An 18,029-nucleotide genomic window follows, 5' to 3' on the forward strand; every position below is an offset into this window, starting at 1 on the left:
GCATGGAGAAAGAAATGTGGCTCAGTCCTGTAGAGCCTTAGGGCCTGGTAAGATCTTTCCACCTTCAGATCCCAGCTGGCTGGAAGCTCCTTAGCCACTGCCAAGTTGCTCTCAGGCAGCTGCCCAGCAGCCTGATTTCTGATTTCACAATCACACCATGTTTCCGCAAACCCTTGTATGCTTTAGGTCAAGTAAACAGCCCTACAAACACATAAAGAAGCTGTTCTATCTACATTGATGGTAGGGGAGGGTCAGGGTGAGGGAATGAAGGAAGAAGGGAGGGAGGGAGAAAGGACAGGAGGAGTGAGAACCACCACAGCTGAGCTACCACCTCCCGCCCAGGCTGAGTGACGATGCTCTATTTGGATTGGCGGGAAAGGGTCAGGAGATAAACACGGGCCTTTGGGTTCAGGCCCAGTCCCTGTGCTTAGCCCAGCCGGTGGCGCCTGAGGTGTATCAGCACCCGCCCCGTCTGCCCTCGCCATGAGTGCCTCCGGCTCCTGGGCTCTGGCCCTCCATGGCTTCTCCGCATCCCGGGTCCCCAGGCAGCTGCGGTCCACCTGGCTCGGCATCGCCGCACTGGGACTGGCCGCGGTGGCACTGGGGACCGTGGCCTGGCGTCGCATGCGTCCCAGGCGCCGGCGGCTCCAGCAGGTGGGGACCGTGTCACAGCTCTGGATCTACCCGATCAAGTCCTGCAAGGGGGTGTCGGTGAGCGAGGCGGAGTGCACCGACATGGGACTGCGCAGTGGTCACCTGCGTGACAGGTACGCTGAACCCTGCGCCCCCCTGACCTAGGCTGTGTGGGTGTGGGAAGGTCAGAGGGGTCTCCTCATTCCTTCCCAGACAAGAGACCAGGAACTGGGGAAGGGGCGCCAGGAAATGGAAGAAAGTGATCCTGACCCTCCACCAGCCGCTCGGGGAACCTGGAACTCTCAAGTCTCCAGGTTTCTCACTTCCAGGAGAAAATAACTGTGTTCCCAATGAGACATGCCCCATGCCAACCAATCCCCAAGAAGAAACTTCAAACTCCCTCACGGAGCCCTTGGTCACTTTGCTTTTAGTGGTAGTCATAAACTCTAGAGAAACTAAGACAATTGATGCCAGAGAGCAGAGGGCGCGTAGGCACCGCTTGTCGCAGTTGAACACTTTCTTGCAGTTAAAAAAAAAGAAGAAGAAGAAAGAAAGAAAGAAAAAGAAAGAAAGAAAAAAACAAAAAAACAAAACACGGGCAAGTGTTTCCCCAGACTCTCGTCAGGTTAGAAAGACTCCGCGCACGGGGCTGAACCTGAGATTTGTGCTGTCTTTAGCCACTAGGTAAACAGCGACTAAAAGTCCATGTGGACTCCCAGACTTCGGGAAGGGCACCTCTGCCCTCTTTAGGTCTGATTTCCCACCCACCAGTTCTGGGCCCAGACTGACAGGTGTTGTAACCTCCCGCTCAGCTCTTGAAAGCTAACACCAGCCGTGAGCCTCCCACCTGGCTGGGCCAGTGGGCATGCTGATAGACTGACTCAGCGAAAAGAAATGGAGGTTTTTGTCTCAAAGCCCTCCTTGTCCCATGGCTGATTTAGGGGCGGCTTTTACAAAAGGTCGCTGGGTGACTGAGGACTGGTGGACTCCTCACTGCGCGGACCTTGTCTTGTGTGACCCTTATCACCTTGTGCTTTGCAATTCTCCAAGACTTGAGAAAACAGATCATTAGAGAAGGAGGTGGGTGGCTCCAAGGCCTTCTGGTTGGTTGCCCAGCTCCCTGCCCTCCCCGCCCGCCCCCACTTGAAAATCCACTAACCACTCCCTCCTTCCACCCAAACACAGCAGTTCCCTAGAAAGCTGAAAAGTGATCTGCCGCACTTCTGCTTCAGGCAGCCAAGAATCCTAACTAGTCTCTGATTTCTAGAGTGGGGTCTTTGGACAGTTTCTGTCAGAGGCAAGAAAACACGTTTTGAACTTTTACCACAGCTGGGGTGGCAAACTCTTTACTTTTCTCACTAGCTCCCAGGGAACTGAAGCAAAAAAATAAACAACAACAACAAAAAAATCCAGTTAACCAACCAACCAAACAAACAAAAGTCATCAACTGACCAACTGGGGGACTGTGACAAGTAACAGGAAACAGAGAGGAAGGGTCCTGGAGGCTGGGGAACACTCAGGGAGAATTTAGCAAAGGACAGTAACAACTTGTAGTGAAAACTAGAAAACGGTTACACGATTTCCAGGCAAGTAAGTTTACCAGCATTCTAACCAGCTGGATGTAAATCCCAGGCTGAAAGACTGGCACACTCTGATGCTTTACCAGAAGGATTGGAAAACAGGGGCTTGAGTATAAGAAATGCTTTTAGCAACTTTGAAACCTGACTGTGCACAGCAGCAAGTAAGAAGTAGAAAGGACCCAGATGTCCATCGAAGGATGAGAAGATGAAGTAAAATGTGGTTTATGCAGATGGTAGAATATGGCCCAGCCTTGGAAAGGAGTGAAGGTCGAGTGCATGCTATAGCACAGATGAACGATGAAACAGGATGCTAATTTAAATGAGCAGGGCAGAGGGACTGTGTGTGGTTTTAGTTCGAATTGCTGAACTCCAGATTCATAGACAGAAAGCAGAGAGGAGGCTCTGGGGCTGGAGGAGGTAGGTGTGCCGAGTTATTGTTTAACGGGTGTAGAGTTTAGAAAGATGAAAGGTTCGGGAACTAGCAGGGAAGGTTGCACAATACTGCGTGCACTCACCGTCGTGATACCACACTTCACGTGGCTTATCTCACGCATGAACTGGGTCTGTCCTGGCTTCTTGACCAAATCCAGGGCCCACATAGACTCACCAGAGAAGCTGGTAACGCTGTTTGAAAGTAAAGCAACAACACAGCTTCTTGAGGAATATGCTTTCAAGAATGATAGAAGCCAGCAGGGAATGGTGGCACACACCTTTAATCCCAGCACTCAGGAGGTATGTGTCGGGGGTTTCTCTGTGAGTTCAAGGTCAGCCTAGTCAACAGAGCAAGTTCCAGGACAGCCAAGACTACACAAAGAAGCTCTGTCGTCTCAGGGTTTCTGTTGCTGCGAAGAGACACCATGACCACCACAACTCTTTGTTTAAAGATTTATTTATTATGTATACAGAGTTTTGCCTGCATATATGCCTGCATGCCAGAAGAGGGTGCCAGATCTCATTATAGATAGCTGTGGGCTACCATGTGGTTCTTCCAGGACTTTGGGAAGAGTAGTCAATGTTCTTAACCTCTGAGCCACCACTCTGGTCCCCATGGCAACTCTTACAAAGCAACTCTTATGAAGGAAAATGTTGAATTGTGGAAGTTCACAGTTCAGAGTTCTAGTCCATTATTGTCATGGCAGGAAGCATGGCAGCTGGGAGTCTGGTGGCGTGCAGACAGACATGGTGCTGGAGAGCAAGCTGAGAGGGCTTACAGCTTGATTCACAGAGAACAGGAAGTGGTCTGAGATACTGGGCATGGCTTGAACATATATGTGAGACCTAAAAGTCTGCCTCCACAGTGTGACACGCTTCCTTCAACAAGGCCACACCTCCTAATAGGGCCACTCCCTCTGGGGGCTATTTTCTTTTAAACCACCACACCTGTCTTAACCAAAACCAAACAAACAAAAAGCCACCTGAGCAAGAGTTCTCAAGTTCCCTGATTTTTGTTCCAGGCTGGAGATGAATAAAGGAGGACTTGGTTACCAAGGAGCACAGTGAGGGTGGCTCTCTACCTTCACTGATGATATATATTCCTTTTTCCTACTGCACAGTCCCTTCTCATAATGCACTTAATTTTAATCCTATGAATACCCAATTATTCATAGGAATACAATGGTGTCCTGGTTAGATTTTTGTCAAAATTTGACACAAGTTAGAGGTATCTGGGAAAAGGAACTTCAACTGAGAACACGCCTTCATCAGACTGGCCTATAGACAAGGCTGTGGGGCATTTTCTTGATTAATGATGGATGTGGAATGGCCCAGCCCACTGCAGGCAGCGCCACCCCTTGTTTGGTGGCCCTGGGTTGTTTAGGAAGGCGAGTAGCATAAACTATGGGGAGCAAGTCAGAAAGTGGCTCTGCTCCGTGCCCTCTGCTTCAGTTTCTGCTCCGAGTCTTCACTCCCCTGGAAGCAGAAAGGGGTCACACTTGCTTTTCTGTCGTTTTCCTAGGAAGTCAGCATCTCTAAGGCTGGGGAATAGTGGGCTAGAAAAGTATGGTAAAGATGGACACTAGGCCTTCTTAGCAAATTGTAGGATTCATAGTACCCAGTTTTTAAGCATTTGGTTGACCTGGCTGGAGAGATGGCTCAGCAGTAATGAACGCTTACTGCTCTTGCAGGTGGTGGGGTTTTGTAGCTAGCATTTGTATGGAGGCCAGCAGCTGCTGGTAACTCAAGTTCCAGAGTATTGGATGCCCTCTTCTGGCTTTTGCAGGAACTGCATGCATGTGGTGTACACACCTAAATGCCCATAAACATCATACACATACAATTTAAATATTAAAAAAGCAGTGCATGGACTTGGCATCACCGGTTGCTTAGCTGCGCTCTGTGGCTGCAGACTCCTTGAGGACCAGCCTCCTATTTCTGTTCCTGAGAGTTCACTGCTTCCGGTGAGTCTCTGGCCTTCTGTAACGTGGATTCTTAACATCTTCTTGGGGCATGTTTAATGACGTGGTCAAGTCCTGACAATTGGGGTAAAGTATAATTAACATCTTTGCCTCAAAGTGTTCCGTCTGTTATACAGTGATTGTTGAGTGGTTATTCGCCCCTTTAAAATAAACAGACATTGTCAGTCCTTGTTTGCAGCCAAGGCAATGCTAAGGACAGAGAGGCAGGCAGGCAGGCAGGCAGGCAGGCAGGCAGGCAGGCACAGATGCATGTGCACATACACCCCAGGCTTCTTATTGGGAGAAATAGGAGATGGGTAAACTATGGCTCTGCTAATGGCTGAGGCTGCCTGTGCTGGTTTTGTTTGGACAATGTCAGGTTTTGGCTTGTGGTCAATGAAGACGGGAACATGGTCACTGCCCGGCAGGAACCTCGCTTGGTCTTGGTTTCCCTGACCTGTGACAATGACACCTTGACTATCAGTGCAGCCTACACGAAGGACCTGTTGCTGCCCATCACACCGCCCGCCACAAACCCGCTCCTCCAGTGCAGGTGAGCTGAATGGGCCTCTGGCCCGTGGGACCAAATCTGCGTGCAATCTCTCTTTACTTTAGCCTTTAATTGTTTAAATTCACAGTTAGCTTACAACACAATAGGCGGGTTTCACGATGACATTTTTACACACGCAAATTGTACGTCGCTCATCTTAGCCCCGTGTTCTCTTGTCCTGTACCCCTCCACTGGTTCCTTCTTCTCCTCAAATAACTGCTTCAATATTTCACATCACATTTGTATGTATAGGGTTGGGGATGCAGCTCAGTGGGAGGGTATTCTTCCACCACTCACAAAGCCCTGGACTTACTCTCAATATTACATAGTGTAGGCATGGGGGTATGCACCTGTAATTCCAGCACTGGAGAGGTGGGGGCAGGAAGATCTGAAGTTCAGGGTCATCCTTGGTTATATGGTTCATTCAAGGCCAGCCTGGGCTATACGAAGCCCTATAGACAGATGATGGAGAGATGATAGATAGATAAATAGATAGATAGATAGATAGATAGATAGATAGATAGATAAGTAAGTCTAGATTCTACATATAACAGAAAATGTGTGATCTTTTTTTGCCTCCTTGCTTTCCTTTAGACCTATTTCTCCCATGCATAGCCCCTCTTCATTTTCATATTCTATATACACATGAATGAACATATATATTTGTGTTTAAATCCAGATTGGGCCTATGCTCTTGCACTTTTGAGGAAGTTATAACAATGGAGGGGCTCCAGAAAGTACATTATCAACAGTTAGCCATTGATTGCATGTACCTCCCCCACCTCAGCGCTCAGTCCTCTGCATCCTGAGAGGAGAAACGAGGAAATAGCTTCAAAAGCTGGTGTAGGGACGGGTCACGAAAGCTCAGTGTAGCAGGCTGAGGACGGGACTCAGCACTTGCTGAGCATGCTCTAAGCTCTGGGTTTGAACCCCCAACTCCACCATAACTTAACTAATTAAAGTCTGATGTAGAAAGCAATGTGGGCTAAAACACCTTGACATGGAGCAAAGAGGAAAATAATCCCATCAAAGAAAGCAGGGTGCCCTGGAAGAGAGGAAGTCCTGTCATCTGTCATGGGACTGTCTTTGCAAAGGGCCCTGGAAACCGCACCCCATGAGATATGATTTTTAGCTCGAAGGGAAGTTGCAAGGTGGGAAAGAAGCAGTTGTAACTGGAGAAGTGTCCTGTGTTCAGGCTGGAGGTCGGGGGAAGGCGGACATTACTAGGGCACCCCGTTCAGAAGCCTGGCACCCCCAGAAGCCTACCTCCTCAGCACCGATGGACTGTGGAAGGCAGGCGCTCTAGGACCTGGTTTAGCAGCTAGGGAGTCACAGCTTGAACTTCTTTCTTCCCACTGTGGGACCAAGATTTGGCTTAGTTTAGATTTTGTGGCCGTCTCTGTATTTTTCTTTTTTGAGACAGGATTTCTCTGTGTAGCAGCCCTAGCTGTCTTAGAACTTGTTTTGGAAACCAGGCTGACCTTGAGCTCCCAGAGATCCACCTGCCTGCCTGTGCCTCCCAAGTGTAAGGATTAGAAGCATGGACCACCATGCCTGACTATTCCTGCGTTTTTAATTAATATGCGATTTGAGTTTAGCATGGTGGTGCAAACCTTTGAGCCCAGCACTTGGGAGGCAGAGGAAGATGGATCTCTTGAGTTCGAGGCCTGCCTGGTCTACAGAGTGAGTTCCAGGACAGCCAGGGCTACACAGAGAAACCCTGTTTCAAAACAACCAAATTAAAGCAACAAAACCACGGACGTCCAAGGAAGCCCATAGTCTATCCATCTCAGTCAGACCTGGTGGCATCAGCCTGTAATCCCAGCAGGAGGGAGACTGAGGCCAGAGGATCATAAGTTCAACAGTAGCCTGGACAACTCAATGGGACCTGTCTGAAAAAACGAAGAAAAGGTAAAAAGCAGAATGGAGATGTGGCTCAGTGGTAGAGTGCTGGCTTAGCATGCACGAAGTCCTGGGTTCAAACTCTACCACTGTAATAAACACCGGCCCCCTCTCTTCCCACCACAGTGGGCTGGGTCTCCCCTCCACCGACAGTCTAGACAATCTCCTACAGGCCAACTTGAATTGGGCAGTTCTTCAATCATGACCGATTCTAGGCTTGGTTCTGGAAGGTCGGAGTTGGGTCTTCATGCTTGTACCAACTGAGCCATTCCCCCCAGCCTGCTCATGTTCCTCTGAAAACCCAGTAAACGTCAAGCCTATTACCTCCCTGCATCCTCCACACGCACCTTTCAGGCAGGGAACACAGGTCTGATTCAGCTGCTTTTACAAATGGGAAGAGCAAGGCTTGAAACAGCGCTCTTCATTCCATTTCATGTCTACAGTGGCCCTGAGGCAGGGCTGAGCTAAAAGCAGGTCTTCAGGTTATGAAAGGATGTTGGCCATGCCACAGTTGAATTGTTGCAGCTTCTCTGATCCATCCAGGCATATAGGATTGCAGTACTCACAGCCTCTGAATTGTCCCTGCCCGTTGCCCTGTCCCCTCTGTAGAGTGCATGGTCTGGAGGTGCAGGGAAGGGATTGCGGAGAGGAAGCCGCTCAGTGGATCACCAGCTTCCTGAAGACACAGCCCTGTCGCCTGGTGCACTTCGAGCCCCACATGAACTCCAGACGTTCTCAGCTGCTGAAGGCGCCGTTCCGGCCCACGGACCATGTGAGAGGCTTGGTGTGGTCTGAGGGTGTAGGAAAGTTGTGTGGGTCTTGCCACGTGTGCACATCCCTGGTATGCTAAATGCTGTGGTTTCCACGGCAATCTCAGGCTCCAGAGACGCCAAGCAATAGGAAGAAAGACAGCACTTGCCAAACTCTAAACCTGGGCTCTGACTGCCATCGTGAGTCAGGCTTCTAGATAGAAGGCCAAAGGTATGCAGAACTATTAAGTCTTTTTTTTTTTAAAGATTTATTTATTTATTATGTATACAGTGTTCTGTCTTGTCTGTATGCTTGCTGGCCAGAAGAGGGCACCAGATCTCATTACAGATGGCTGTGAGCCACCACGTGATTGCTGGGAGTTGAACTCCGAACCTCTGAAAGAGCAGTCAGTGCTCTTAACCTCTGAGCCATCTCTCCAGCCCCAAGAACTATTAAGTCTTGCCCATTACTACTATCTAGGCTCGAGCCTTTCCTGAAAGATGTCAGAAATGCATGAAATCTCTTCCTGAGAGACAAGACCCCTCCCCTGACTGAAATCATGGCCCCAGCTGTTTTCTTCTCCCCTTACCTAAGATTCCTGGGAATATTCCAGTTTCTTAGAATCCATTGTGTCTACAGTCTCATAACCAAAGGGAAAGCCACAAGTGTCTCTTAGGAATACACTCATTCCTGACAGGATGGGTACAGGAGTGGGGTTCCTTTTGTCTTGATTTCAGAGAGCCTCCACTCCCCTGGAGTATTCACTTTCCTATTTGTGTAAGTATTCTGGTGCCAATAGACATACAACACAATTTATTTTAGAGTGGTATCATTTTTGATCAATTCTGTAATAGCATGGTCCAACGTTTTTAGCTTCCTTACAACTGTGTGTCAGATTACAAGCTCAGGCCAGTATAGGTGTGTAGAACAGGATTGTGGAACAGGTGTGGGAAGCAGGTGTGTGGGACAGGTGTGGGGAGCAGGTGTGTGGGACAGGTGTGAGGAGCAGGTGTGTGGGACAGGTGTGGGGAGCAGATGTGTGGGACAGGTGTGAGGAGCAGGTGTGTGGAACAGGTGTGGGGAGTAGGTATGGGGAGAAGGCATGTGGGACATGAGTGAGGTGCGGGTGTGTGGGACAGGTGTGTAGAGCAGGCATGTGAAACAGATGTATGGAGCAGGTGTTGGGAGCAGGCATGGGGAGCATGTGTGGGGAGCCCCAGACTTCACATGGTCAGGTTGGTTCTTCAAGGCATAAGGCTTCAGGAACTCCTCATGATGTGGGTCAGTAGGACCAGATAACTTTAGTGTTAAAAAAAATGAGGGTCAGCATTCATACTTCATATTAATTTTAAGGTTGTATAAAGATAGGCACCTATAGAATTAGGGGACTTCTCAAATGTAGTGAAGCCATCAAACTTGACCACCTTATTAAACACTAAGGAAATGGATGCTTGGGAAGGTGAGACGGTATCTTTAAGGGATGTCTAGTGACTCTGAGGTCATGTTCTGTTCATAAACTAAAGTAAGAATTTATAGGTATGGGTATCATGCCTGAGTGCATGTCTGTGTACCACAAATGTGTGGTATCTATGAAGGTTGGAAGATGGCACCAGATCCCCTAGAACTGGAGTTACACATGGTTGTGAGTTATCATGTGTGTGTTAGGAAATTAATTCTGGTCCTCTGCAAGAGCAGCCAGTGCTCTTAATGGCTGAGCTTTCTCTTGAGTCCCTTTATGTCATGCAGTTCTGCAAGGCCAGTTAAGGCTTTGAATTGCTTTGAATTTCTATGTAAAGAACTAGAAAAATAACTATAATGACGTGTGTGTGTATGTGTGTATGCATGTGTATTTGTACAGGTATGAACATGTATGTTTGTATATTTGTTCATGTGTGTTTATGCATGTGTGTGTGTGTATGTGTGTTTGTTGGGGCAGTGCTGAATTTTCAGAGACTAGATCATGATGTCCCCTCTGAGGCATTTCTGCTCCACACTGTATCCCAATCTCTGTTTCTTTGTCAGGTGGCCTACTCAGATGTAAGCCCATACCTGGTTCTGACTGAGGCATCCTTGGAAGATCTCAACTCCAGGTTGGAGAAGAAAGTGAAAACTATTAACTTCAGGCCCAACATTGTCATTTCAGGATGTGATGTTTTCGCAGAGGTAACATTTGGCCTGCGTAGCTTCTTTCTTTTTATTTTGTGGAAGGTGTAGTAGTTATTTCCAGGAGGCCCATCACTGTCATCCAAGCATGGGGGGTGGAGGCAGAAGGATTGGAAGTTCAGGACCAGCCTCAGCTACATAATGAATTCAAGGTCAGCCTGAGCTACGCCTCAACAACTGAAGCATAACCGTTACTAACGCTGATTTAGACTCTTGCAGGAAGTGAGTTGCTTACTGTCTCTGCGCTGCACAATGGCTCTACTTTGAGGTTTGTTGAGCCCCCACCTAAGGTGTGAAGGCTTGTGTATTGCAGATGCACACAGGCGAGGCAGAGCTGTTGCTCTGTGAGATCCGAGGCTTGCAGGGAGAATCCCGAGTCGGTGGATTGACTGTTGAGATAATTTACTCAAAATGGATCACATGGTCTGTGTCACTTGTGGAACAGGCGAGGTGGTTGTTGTGTCTTACTGCCCACCCCAACCACCTGGTTTCTGACTAGCTGCTGACTCCCCTGAGGAAGACCAGCATCTTTAGCAAGACTGCTAGGTAGGGGTTGGGGTGTTTATCTGCTTGCTGGTGTTCCTAAACACTTCCAGGGCCCCCTTCCTTGGGCCCTCAGGTGTCCCACATTGTGCCTCAGCATGGAGAAATATGACACTGGTTCTAGTGTCCTGGGAGGTCCTGGCAGCTCATTGTCTTAGGATTGCCTTTGGATATTGTCTCTGACTCTGTCTGATCTGTCTTGAAGTCCGATGCTGGTCATGACAGAACCAAACGTGAGAATTATGAAGACCGTGGCAGTAGTGGTGGCTTGAATAAAATGTCCTCTATAGTCTCAGGCATTTGAACAGTTGATCCCTAGTTAGTGGCACTATTTGGGGAGGTTTCGAAGGTATGACCTTGTGTACACGTGGTTCAAGCTATGAGCCCTCAGCTCTCTGTTCCCACTGACGTGACCTTACCCTGCCTGCACAGACTCTAGCTTCTGGAACCATAAGCCCAAACACACTCTTCCTTCACTAAATTGCCTTGCTCATAGTGTTTCATCACAACAATAGAAAAGTAACTAATATAATAATGAGTATGCAACAATTCAGAAACACATAATAAATCTGATGTGTTTCTCGCAGTGCTGACCCATACTGTATCACATAACTTCACTGCAGCCTTGGGTGTGAACACATGACATACACTTGGTACATAACGGTGTGTACTATTATGCCTCACAACAAGACAGAGACCTTGGCTCAGGTTTGAGACTTTCATTTGTCATTAATTGTGGTGGATTTTTATTGTGCATACAAAGTTTCTGTTCTTTTAGGAACATAATGGCTTTATTAAAGAAAACAAAGGCTGTATTTTTCTACCTTCACTCCTCAGCACATATCCAATTAGAATATCTTTGGATTATAATTTGTCAGACAAACACATTTATCTTGTTAGCATTCATCTTATTAGCATACATAGTTACTTTAGTTTTTGATAAATGGTAAGCATGCTGAAGAATTGTTTTAAAATAGTTTTTTATGATGTATTACTATTATCAGTGAATGTTTGATTTGTGTATCTATTTTGTATGCCTGTATGTTTGGAGATCACATAAAAATTTCTCAGGTAAAAAGTGGTTGTGAATGGGAAAACATTAAGAAACCCTCAAATGGAGGGTTGGTGAGGGAGGCCAGCTGTGCATACCCAGTGGGGATATCGGTCCTCAAATTGGAATTTACTTCTGGTCATTCCTTTTGCATCTGTATCGTTTGGGAGAGGCAGCGGAGACAAGAAAGAGACTCTTACCTCTTCTGATTTCCTTGGATTCCAGGGAAAGACTTAGACCAAGTGATTGTGTGATTGATGATTGAGTTCTAACCCCTGATATTGGGGAACTAATTCTGTCCCTCAGCTTTTCTGTTGAAGGTGGACAAGGAATGCTGGGAAAAGAGCAATCTAGGAAAGCCATTCCCACAAATCTATCCCGATATTTTTAAAATTGCATTTATTAATTTATTCACTTATTTATTGTGTGTGTGCACGTGCCACAGTGCATGTGTGGAGGTCAGAAGACAACTTATGGAAGCTGGCTGTTTCCTTCAGCCATGCGGATTCCAGGGATAGATAGAACTACGGTCTTTAGACTTGGTGACAAGTGTCTTCACCAGTGAGCCATCTTGCTAGTTCACTTCTGGTGTTTTATTTAAAATGTTTCTTGTGTAGTCTCAGATCCAAGCATGTGCATTTCTATGAAGATGGCAGAATGTCTGTGCGTGAGTGAGCTGCATGCGTCCTTATACAGTGACTCTGCAGTGTCTGTGTTTGTGTTCCTTTATGAAAAGGGGCCATGCATCCAGGCTTGTGTCAATCTACTTAACAAAGGGTCTCCTTCTCTCTCTCTCTCTCTCTCTCTCTCTCTCTCTCTCTCTCTCTCTCTCTCTCTCTTTCTCTCTCTCTCTCCCTTCCTCCCTCCCTCTCTTTCTCCTGCTGTGTGACCTAACTTGTCACTTACCACCTGTCAATTGTGAGGTACAGTACAGCCCTGTGCTTCCTCCAAAGGACTGAGTTTTGCTAATAAAGAAGGTATGCGCTCCCAGGCTGCCCTCAGTCTCTTCTCCTACCCAGAGTCCCTTTCACTTTCCAACATCTGCCTGGGGCACAGCATTCTTTCACAGAGATCAGTACTGAGTTTGCTTCTGGTTCCTCTCTCTCTGACCTGCTCCTTCCCTTTGCTAGGCTTAGACACATGCACTGCCCTGTGACTCTCAGTTCTTGGCCAGCCGGTAGGTCAGACTTTGAAACAATGTCATATCTAGTTGATACATCATGTCTGGACCACAAAGTGCTCTCTCTTGAACCTCAGAGAGGCAGGGTACAAGCTCCCAGGAGCTCCACCACTTTTCAGTGTGACTGTCTTGCTCAACAGCCTTCAGTAGCTCTCCACCTCTCAAAATGTCCGCGCTGGCTCAGTTCCTAGAGGCACTTACCGCACAAGTGTGAGAGCCCAGGTTTGATCCCATGACTTGTGTAAAGGTGAGACACATGCCCCCTTCCACTCGCTCACACACATACAATAATAATAAAGGAATAAGATTTAAGGTCATCCACCTATGTGTTTAGTAGCCAAAGAATCTTACTCCGTCTCCAACACTCAAGTCGTTCAAGTTCTTCTGCCTCACGGCAAAGCTGACTTTCTTGTTTCCAATCAACGCTCTACAAACGGAGCACTGGACCTGCAGAGATATATGACCAAACCCAGGCCATACTCCTCTCTGTCCAGGCCTTGCTGGCTCTCAGCCCATCTTATTTTGAGTTATTACCTCTAACCAGTTTGTCCTGATGGAAGACTTCCTTGGACTCCTCGCTCGGGGTCAACATCTTCTCAGGCCTGGTGTGAGGTTAGTAGTAACAACTTCTCTTCCTTCCCTTTGTTAAACAGGTGCTTTCCAGATGGTGAATTTTTTTACCTTAATTTTCTTTTTTTTATACTTTTTTAATACTTTTTTTTTTTTTTTTTTTTGAGAAGCTGGCCAGGAACTCACCATGGAGACCAGGCTGGCCTCAAACTCAGAGTGATCCACCCTGAGTGCTACGATCAAAGGGGTGAATCCCCACACTGGGCAATCTTTTCTAATTAAAAAGATTTACTTTTAATTGTGTGTTTATGGGGGTGTGGGGATCTATATACATGTAAATGCGGGTGCTCCTGCAGGCCAGGAGAGGGCGTCAGATGCCCCAGGACTGGCATTAGAGTGGGAACTGATCACTGGCCCTTTGCTAGAGCAATTCTGGAACATTCTTAACTGTTCCAGTCCCTGCCTTAGTTTTCTATGTCTTACTGTCCTACTAGCTTTTGTTCCGTCTTTGGGGATAGTTCTCTAAGTCATAACTCATTAATTCCTTAACCAGGGTCCTCAGTTCGCTCTTGTTTTAATACCACAGTGGCCCCTGCTGGAGACATCTTCACAGAACAGACTGTGGTTACTGGAAACTCTATGCCTAGTTTTCTAACTGTTGTGGCATAGAGAAAGGACCCATGCTGACAAAATAGTCCCAAGGAACCTGGAGAGCTGACTTGGCAGAAAAGAGCACTTGTCAAGGACCTTGGTTCAGTCCCCAGCACCTACATGGTGGCTCACACCCATCCCTAACTCCAGTTCCATGGTAAGACATCCCATACCCTCTTCTGACCTCCGTGGGCATCAGGTACACACATGGTAGGTATATTTACACACACACACACAAAAAACACTCATACACATAAATTAAGATTACTAACTCTCTCTCTCTTTCTATATCTATCTATCTGTATAGATAGATATCTATATCTATATCTATCTATCTATATATCTATATCTATATCTATCTATCTATATCTATATCTATCTATATCTATATCTATATCTATCTATATATCATGCCATACCCACATGGAGAACAGTAAGCATTTACCAAGATTAAAGCAGAAACTTAGGGACACTCTGCCGCCAGATGCCGACACCAAGACATTTCACTGCAGATGCCCGCTTCCAGCCCCCACCTGCCCAGCTTCTTCCTTTGTGGGGGAAGATATGACCTCCTTCCACGTTCTTTGGTCTCCTCAGTGGTGACTTGAAGGACGTCAGGTGCACTAAGTCAACCCCGCCTTCCTTTTGACTTCCTCCCTGACTGGGATTCCCTCACCCTCTGCCCACGTGGCTATTCTACAGACTATTCCCAAGCCAACCTTGCCTGGTGTCTGCCTCCAAATCCTTAGAATCCTTGTCTGCACTTCAACCGACAAGGAGCACGTACTCTGTGTCAGAGGCTTTTCTTAAGTTTTCTGGAACTTTATTATGCTTTTATTTACAATGTGATGGGTTTCACCATGACATTTTTATGTGCACGTTTAACCCACCTTGATCATATTCATCCCCCTTATCCTCACCTATTTCTGTGGGCTTGTATTTTTAATTATCACATTATTTTGTGTGTGTGGCGTGTGTGTGTGTGTGTGTGTGTGCCACAGTGCATGTATGGAGGCCAGAGGATGACTCACTAGAGTTGGCTCTCTCCCTCCACCGTGTCGGCCCTGACAATCCAACTCAGGTTCCAGCTGCACAATCACTTTTACCCACCAAGGCATGTCTTTTTATTTTCGATTTTTCACGCACATCCTCTGTTTCTCACTGAACTTGAGAGTCTGGAGGGGCTGAGACTCGCTTGGCCTTGAGGCACAGTCTCTGCTCCCAGTGACCACAGGCCAACACCTGAGAGGTCATCCCTGTTGGAACTGGGACTCTCTGGATGCCGCCGCCCAGGAGATGGCCGGGAAATCAGGGCACCAGGTTACACAGTGACTTGGTCTTTGTTTGCAAGACAGGGTCTCATGTATCCCGGGCTGTTCTCAAACTTGCTAGAACTTCTGCTCCTCCTGCCTCCACCTTCTGAGTGCTGGGATCGGAGATGTGTGACATCAGGCTCAGCTTATGTAGTTCTGTGGATTCAACCTGGCATGCCCTGCTTGGAAAAGCTTTCAAAGAGGAGAGGGGCCTGACCTTGCTTTAGGAAGAAAGGGAACTCAAAGGTGTGGGATGCCCCTTGGCCTCTTCAGACTGAGGTGAAGACCCTCACCCTGATGTAATGACATTAGGTGTGACTCCACGCAAGTCCCTGCGCAGCTGAGGGCCCAGAAGTGCTCATGGGAGCTCTTTCTTTCCTTTCTAGGATTCTTGGAACGAACTTCTCATTGGGGATGTGGAACTGAAACGGGTGATGGCTTGCACCAGGTGAGACCCTTTCCTGTCCCCGGGCGGGGAGGGGAGGGGCAAGGCCTGTCCCTCCGCTCTGTCCCCTGTGTGATGCTCTCTATGTGTCCAGGTGCCTTTTAACGACGGTGGATACGGACACCGGCATCATGGACAGAAAGGAGCCGCTGGAAACGCTGAAGAGGTAGAACCAGGCAGATGGGGTCTCACCTTGGGGTCCAGGTGTCTGAGGAGCCATGTCTGTTAATGTTTGTACAAGGAGTCTGTGGAAACACCACACCCATGCAGAATAGGAGCTTTAGGGAGTCCTGGCCACTAGGTGCGTGATATGTAGAGAAGAAAGCCAGTATGTACAGGGTTCCATGCAGCCTGTGGTTTGCTGTGCCCCCTGGAGGTCTTGGAAGGCATCTCCAGAGGGTAAGGGGAGCTCCTGTGAGATACTGTGGGAAATGTCACTATGTAAGGCAGGTACTGCAGAGGAGCAGGCTTTGGGACAGGGACAGTGACACACTGTGGCTCTTGCTCATATCTCCTCAACATTAGAGCAACAGAGAATCTAGGCTTTTTATTTTCCATGGAACCAAGGAGATACAACAGAAAGAAAGATAGGCTGGGCAGCTGAAAGAGACCTGGCTATTGCAGTACTGTGGGTATCAGCAAGTCTTCTGCCAGGCCCTGACTGCTCTGTTTTAGGAGTCTAGGGGTTGCATCCAGGTCCTTGTGAATGCTGGGCAAGGTCTTCTACCATTGAGCTCTGTCTCCAGCCATCGTTTTTATGTACTAAATTGTTGTTGTTGTTGTTGTTAATGTGTGTGGGTGTTTGTCTACATGGATTTGTGTGCAGCATGTGTGTGTACGATGCCCACATAGCCCAGAGGAGGATGTCAGAGCCCCTGGAACTCTAGCTTCAGACAGTTGTAAGCCACCATGTGGATGCTGGGAACTGAACCAGGGCCCCTCCCTCTGCAAGCGCAGCAGATGCTCTTAAGCAGCTCTTCCTCTGTAGTTTGGGCCAGAGTCTCCCTAAGTCGTTCAGGTTGGCTTTGAGCTCACTTTGTAGCCTCTGAAATCCTGAGACTTGTGGTTCTCCTGTCTCAGTCTCTCGAGTAGCTTGGACTATAGACTTGTACCGCTAGCCATGGCTCCAGTCCTCAGAGAATAAAAGAAACAGGGAAAACTAGATAAGCCTCTGTGTGCATCAGACAGATGGCTCGGGAGCTGCTTGTCACCTCTGTGTTTCTGGCTCTCTTCCCTGCACTCTCCCTGGTCTCAGATTTCCAGCCCCTCTGGCTTTGGAAGGCTCTTGTGCTTACAGAACCTCTAAGCACTCCAGGCACCAGCGCTGGTTCTCTGCATTGTCAAAGACCCTCTCTTGGGAGGCTCTGTTTGTAGAAGGAGAGTAATGGACCCCAAAGACAGAGCAAGGGCAGAAAGCGGGGATCGCAGGAACCCATCCTCACCCCCCTGATCTTCTGCAGGCTTCTTGCAGCCCAGCCATCCTCCCTAATTGCTTTTAGTACCCAGGGAGATGGTGCAGTCAGCCGAGGTGGCTTCTATCTCTCCCTGAGATTTAAAGTGTCGTGGGTATAGTGATTTATGTTCTTCCCAGGACAGATGGTCATAAATCGGGCAGGGAGAGGCCTGCTGCAGGGTATAAATCTTAAGAGGTGGAGCACACAGCCCCTTCAATGGCATCTCTGGGTATCGCTGGTGCCCAGGGGTTGGCACTGCTTTGCACTGAATATGCTGGGCATGGAGACTGACCTCACCCACCCACCTGGCCTTACAGACTTCTTACATCCCAGCCCTGTGCCTTAATTGCTTCTATATGGTCAGAGCCCAGCTGGGCAAAGCAAGGCGCCTACCACAGAGAATTATTCTGCATTGTCTGTTTAGGCTAATCAGCTCATGGGAAGGGAGGAGGATGGGCTCACTCTGCTGGTTCTTAAAGGACTGGGAACGGAATCTTGTGCACAATAGGCCAGCACTTCACAGAGCTCCATCTCAGCGTGTTAGGACCCTGAGGTCTCAGTTTCTTTATTTGTGAGCACTGAGCTTACAGAACTCCACATAGCTGAACTAAAGCAACTTGTATCATTTTCAGTAGGCGATCAAGCCCTGATCCAGTCCTTGACATCTTGCTGTATCGATTTGACGCCTCTGAGAGCAGGAGAAGTTAGAAGAACGTTCACACCTGAGGCTAGCTGCTCCCAATGACACCTAACCCAACCCCGTCAGTGACCAGGGGTGGTGACAGTGACCATGTGTCGCCCCTCCGGGAGCTGTCACAGCGTTGCTTACCTCAAAACCCAGCCGTGGAGGT

At 48.0% G+C, this 18,029-nt stretch overlaps 1 protein-coding gene across 1 annotated transcript in view; it reads left to right on the forward strand.

Moving 5' to 3' along the window:
- Positions 1-326: 326 nt before the first annotated feature.
- Mtarc1 (mitochondrial amidoxime reducing component 1) overlaps positions 327-18,029 on the forward strand; it is a 25,199-nt gene continuing 7,496 nt past the window's right edge. Inside the window, exons 1-6 of the mRNA XM_048439511.3 lie at positions 327-767; positions 4,986-5,159; positions 7,668-7,830; positions 9,831-9,971; positions 15,666-15,727; positions 15,819-15,890. Coding sequence (XP_048295468.1) covers positions 484-767; positions 4,986-5,159; positions 7,668-7,830; positions 9,831-9,971; positions 15,666-15,727; positions 15,819-15,890 — 896 coding nt within the window. The 5' untranslated portion in view covers positions 327-483. The remainder of the gene's footprint in view (positions 768-4,985; positions 5,160-7,667; positions 7,831-9,830; positions 9,972-15,665; positions 15,728-15,818; positions 15,891-18,029) is intronic.

This window comes from Myodes glareolus, chromosome 5, assembly GCF_982192425.1.
Source record: "Myodes glareolus chromosome 5, mMyoGla1.1, whole genome shotgun sequence".
Taxonomy (NCBI): Eukaryota; Metazoa; Chordata; class Mammalia; order Rodentia; family Cricetidae; genus Myodes; species Myodes glareolus.